The following is a 5,312-nucleotide window of genomic DNA, read 5'->3' as shown; positions in this document are numbered from 1 at the left end:
GCAGATGACTACTGGAAATGTGGGGGATAGTGCATGTTGGGGGTGGGGAGGTCAGTGGGTAACGTTGTGAGGAGAGCGTCTGTGCAGCATGCAGGCGTGGGTCTGGTTTGGGTACCTGGAGAGGAACTGTTTTGTCAGTTGGGCAGGGAAGATTTGGGGAAAAGTTTCAGTCAGGTGTGAGGAGGGAGCTTGGCACAGATGAAGAGCTCTTTTGCAGAGAGACAACACAGAGAAGGATGCCGGGGAGGAGGAGGTCTGTTTTCTGGACCTTTACCGACGTGAGGACCCTGGATTTGGTTTGTGGGATGCCGGCATAGCCGGAACGGGCCGGTGAATGAGGAATGCTGCATGGCATGTCACAGATGCGGAGCTGTGGGGTGCGAGATGTAAACGGGGAAGGGAGTGGCTGGCACCTTGTGCTGAGTTTTGAGAAGCTGTAGAGAGCCGCAGTACCTGAGCGGGCTGGGCTTGGGACTGCAGGTGTTTCTCTAACCGTCTAAAGAAAGTGTGTGTATTTGGGAGAGAAAGTGCTGTTACTCTGAACGCTAAAAGCGTGACAGGGTGAGGTGAACGCTGCTGCGAAGCAGCCAAAGAGCTGGAGCTGCTGGGACCCTTTGTTTTAGCCAGGGCAATAAAAACTGCAGATGAGGATTTGCTTGTAGGGATTAGGGAAACCCTGTTTTCAAATGAGCTTATGGAAAGCTACAGAGGAGGTTTTTGGGCTAGTGGATGCCGTCTTGTTCTGCCCACAAGGTTACGCAAGGGAAGTTACTCAGGTCAGCATCAACAGTTAAAACGGGGGGTAGTGGCATGAAATTGTGCCAAGGAGAATGCATCAGGAGAGTCACGCTGGCAGCAAGATTGTCTGGGCGCTGGGACAATTTTCCAGTGGGGAAGTGGTGGAAGAGTTGTTGGGAGGGGAATTGAAAACTGCGCTGGCTGCTGTTAGTACAGCGCTGGGTCACTGGGGAGATAAGTATTCATTTACAGGAACGTTCGTAGGCCACAATCATAAGCCAGACTCCTCGTGTGTTAGATGCTGTTCAAAAAGTGTCATAGGAAGTAATTCTCTGTGCTGTTGCTCTTGGAGCGTCTTCTGTTTCTTCGCTTTTTTTGGCTCTGTGTGAAGCAGGTAGACCACTTACCTTGAAATTGTTCTGAATAGACCAGATTGGACTAATATCAGTCTTTCTGCACCTCCCTAGATATCAAAATGAGTTCCATGCTGACCCATGCCATCAGAAACATCCCTGCTTCCTCAGCATGGGCTGCCAGGGTCTGTAAGTATCTTTACATTTATTAAAATCTTGAATTGGTAGGTCCTGAAGTTCTGTTTTAAGTGTTGAGTTTGGAATGGATGCTTGTGTCTGAATCTGTTCCATTGTCATCTTAAAAAAGATGACAATGGAACAGATTCAGACACAAGCATCCATTCCAAACTCCAAACTCATCTTAAAAAAGATGACAATGATTTCTTTTAAATAACTAATTCCACTGTTGCCATATTTGTCCCTTCCTACATCAGATGTGGGAGGAATCTCATGTTAACGTGTAATATGAACTGTGTCATTCAAAGTGTTTTTAACATTTTAGGTTTGACAGACTGTATTTTTTTTGTTTCATGTTTTTTAGTTGCTCGATCGCTCAGCTGCTCTTCGCAGTTACAAGCCGCAGGTAAAGTAAAAACAGGAATCTCAGTGGGTCTGTGCTATTGAAGACCATTTTTGAAGCTGCCTCCCTTTTCCAGAGTCTCATTGGACAGAAATCTCAGAAACGCAGTGCAGACAGCTTTAGTTTTCGAGTGCCCCTCGGAAGTTGCGAACAAGTAAAACTACGGGCAAACCACTGTTTGCAGCAGAGTCCTTTCAACCTCTGCATGCCCCTCGCTCCCAGCAGCTATGCCCAATCCAGAGCTCACGTGTGCTCCATCGTCACCTGATAGATTGCTATTTCTAGAATCTAAACAGAGAGGCTGAGCTCGGGGTTTATAATCTGTCCGAGCATAACCAGATCACTTGCCCAGAGGGGAGGGGATTGTCCCTGACAAGGAGAAGCTTGTGGAATTAGCTCAAGTCCAGTGACACCAGTAAGAGGCTCAGGTCTTGGTGGAGCTGCTGAGCCTGTGCAGTTACATGGGTTTTTAGCTGTGGCCCTTACTGAGCAGTTGGGGTGATCTGGTGTTCTGGGATTTGTTGGGGGGAGTTGCTCAGGTGACTATAATGCTCTGAGCTGCCTGGGTTTTGGAAACTGGCCTAGACAGCAGCTCCCCCTTGTCTCATTGGCTTTGCGCAGAGCACCTTGTATAACCCAAAAACAGTGCTGGAGTTTGATCCTGCAACTTGCTTGAGCACAGTATTTAGCTAGATTTAATCTGCTTTTATGAGTCTTTGTCCTTTTCTGGCTTGTAAAGGAAGCTGCCCTGTGCTGCTGCATATGCTCGTTAAGATTTGCTGGCCTGATTGCATTAGGAAATTCTCATCACTCCAGAAGAGCTCTGACAGCAGCCTGTTGAATGACACTGTATTGTGACATGCTTTGTCTTGAACCTGAGATGCTCTGACATCTTACAGAGAAGTAGCAAATCACCAACAGTAACTATACGCCAGGTTGGACACGGCTTTGAGCAACCTGCTGTGGTGGAAGGTGTCCCTGCCCATGGTAGGGGGGTTGGAACTAGATGATCTTTAAGGTCTCTTCCAACCCAAACCATTCTGTGATTCTATGATACGCACTCTTTTTGCTGCTGCTTTCCTGTGGGAGTGCAAGTTACCTGGCTTCTTGAACTGTGTTTTGATTGACCCTGAATTGTCTCACCTTTACTGCGCAGTAAGAGCACATACATCGGCAGTTGGGTGGAAGGTGGGTTGCTGTTTGCAGTCCTTGCTGCTCCCCAAGTGAGAGACCGTATGAGATCTTCCTCAGGCTTTGAATTTGCTCTGCCTCATTCATATTCTAAGCTGTGCAGCAGTTGTAGAGGTGTCTCTTCCTTCAGCGTTCTTGTCAGTGGTAGCAGGGACTGGGAATTATGTGGCTTTATTCTCAGCTGTGCTGTCACCTCAGTGGAGCTGTAGATGAATCTCTGCTAATGGGGGAAGTACATTTTTCACAGATCACATAATTAACCAAACAGAGACAAGATTACAGTCCAGGTGTCCTACCTACTCTGCTTTTGACTTAGGCTCCAAAACAGAACAATTTTTTTTTAGTTTTCTAGCACTTTTAACAGAATTTTACTTTAAGCTTGCTGGTATTTTTGTTAATAGTCACTCCTCTCTTAGCAGTCCAGCCTAAGAGTAAGAAGACCTTAGCCAAAAGTGGTGTGAAGAATATTGTTGTGGTAGAGGGCGTCCGTATTCCATTTTTGCAGTCTGGCACCTCGTAAGTATAAAATAACAAAAAAATACATGCTGACTTGGTTACTAGAATCTTTCTGTGAACAGAAAGTTGTCTTACTTGTTCCTCTTAATGTAGCTATTCTGATGCCTAAAAGTACTGAAATGGCCAGGAGTTAGACTGCTACAGTTACTCCAGCTTACCTAATGAAAAAACGTGGTTTGAAGAAGATTGCCCGTGTATATGAATTCTGGGAAGAATGAGGATTTATGCTGCTCATCTAGAGGAAGCTGTTGGTGAATCTATAGCAGATAAAGCAAAGAGTTTCACAAACTAGCAGGACAGGTGCAGAGAATCTGCTGTAGACTCCTCTTGCTAGCACCAAATTCACAGCTGATTTAGGACCAGAGCTAACTCAGCATGGGTAGGGCATTTTTTTATTCTGTAACTGCTGCTTTTCAGTGTTTTCAGTACAAGGGTTGTGTGCTGACCTATACACAGATAGTCTTCACAGCCTGGGGTATGAAATGTTTGCTGATAAATGCAGCGGAGCATTTCTGGTATGTCACCAGTTCTTTGTTGCCGATGTGTTCTTACAGCAGTGAAGTGGACATCTGTATTGGTTTCTGACACTCCTAAGATTCTGCCTCTCTTCTTTAACTTCCAGGTATGCGGATCTCATGCCACATGACTTAGCAAGAGCAGCACTGCAGTAAGTAAACTGAATACTAAAGGGCCCAGAAAACTCGTTGAACTGCTGAGTGTTGGTATGGTGGCTTCAACAGATTTGAAAGCCAAGGCTCTAGCTTTGTCTCTGAACGATACGATCCAGGTGCTTCATTTTTCATGGTCTGCCACCACCTTAGTAGGTGGCTTTAGCAGTTGGATTTACAATGGGCTTGTTACAAAGAGGTGGCATACTTGTACTGCTTGACAAATTTTAGTCAACAAAAACTGATATTTGGTTAAAACAAATTTTAGTTTAATCAAAACTACTGACTGTAGTTTTCTAAATACAGACATGGTAGCTACCGGTGAGGTGTGCTTACAATTCATGGGGAAAAACGATCTGGGCAATACAGAGAAAACTACGTGGCAACAAGAATAGCAAGCTAATTCTGTCATCTTGCCTGTCCCTTCTGTTCTGCGGTGATTTGACAAAAGCTGGAGGTCATTAGCAGTGTGTTTGCTTTGCTGAGAAGCAGGGCAAAGTGCTGTTGAAAAGAGAGGCTTTACTGGGGGGGAAAGGAGATTTCAAGGCTCGAGGAAAGGTTGTGAGGTTGAGTACAGTCATGCCAAATCTGAATACCATGTTTAGCCGAAACAGGCTAATTTGGTTGTCAGGCGGTGTGTTAGTGGTGCGTGAGGGCTGTGTCCTGGACGGGGAGGGGGTTTTAGTGTGCTGCAGAAGAGAAGTTCTGGATTGAGGTACCTTTAGTTTCATTTTTATTTTGTGCTTTGTAGTGCATGAAACTACATTTGAACCCCAGTGGCCTTAATCACTGCCTGCAATGGGATTTGCTCTGGTGGCCTGTTGTTTTCTAATGAACTGTCAAAACACAGTGCTGGTGTTCTGTGTGTCTTTAACAAAGTTTTACACGTTCCTACACTGAAGGTAATTGGCTTTGTTATCTCTTAAGGCCTCTTCCTTTAATTTTGATGTCAGAATACTCCAAACTGGGGAAGAGACTAACAACTGTTTCGAGGGGTGAGGTGTGTGTGGGGATGTCGAGTAGTTGCTTCCATGAAATTATGTAATCATTTATAGTGGTATTATCGCCATGATTATTTGCAGCCCATAGTCAATGACACTTTTCATTAAGTACGTGAATGCACACAAGATTTCTTCTGAACTAGGAGCGGAAGGTGTGGCTCCATTGGTGCCTTGTTCTCCAGCCAAGCTGGTAGAAAGAGGATGTTTGAGGACTGTCACAAGGTTATTGCTTACATGGTGCAAATTCTGTTTGTTTTGATCTTCT

General features: G+C 45.2%; 1 protein-coding gene across 1 annotated transcript in view; it reads left to right on the top strand.

The window, feature by feature from the left end:
* The first annotated feature begins 1,209 nt into the window (after positions 1 to 1,209).
* The window catches only part of HADHB (hydroxyacyl-CoA dehydrogenase/3-ketoacyl-CoA thiolase/enoyl-CoA hydratase (trifunctional protein), beta subunit), a 14,241-nt gene continuing 10,138 nt past the window's right edge, over positions 1,210 to 5,312 (top strand). The window contains exons 1-5 of the mRNA XM_010284319.1: positions 1,210 to 1,280; positions 1,633 to 1,674; positions 3,279 to 3,378; positions 4,001 to 4,045; positions 4,824 to 4,836. Of these exons, the coding sequence (XP_010282621.1) occupies positions 1,214 to 1,280; positions 1,633 to 1,674; positions 3,279 to 3,378; positions 4,001 to 4,045; positions 4,824 to 4,836 (267 nt within the window). The 5' untranslated portion in view covers positions 1,210 to 1,213. The remainder of the gene's footprint in view (positions 1,281 to 1,632; positions 1,675 to 3,278; positions 3,379 to 4,000; positions 4,046 to 4,823; positions 4,837 to 5,312) is intronic.

Source organism: Phaethon lepturus, unplaced genomic scaffold (assembly GCF_000687285.1).
Source record: "Phaethon lepturus isolate BGI_N335 unplaced genomic scaffold, ASM68728v1 scaffold45103, whole genome shotgun sequence".
NCBI lineage: Eukaryota > Metazoa > Chordata > Aves > Phaethontiformes > Phaethontidae > Phaethon > Phaethon lepturus.
Note: the sequence above shows the minus strand (reverse complement) of the source record. Positions and strands in the feature narration are given on the sequence as shown.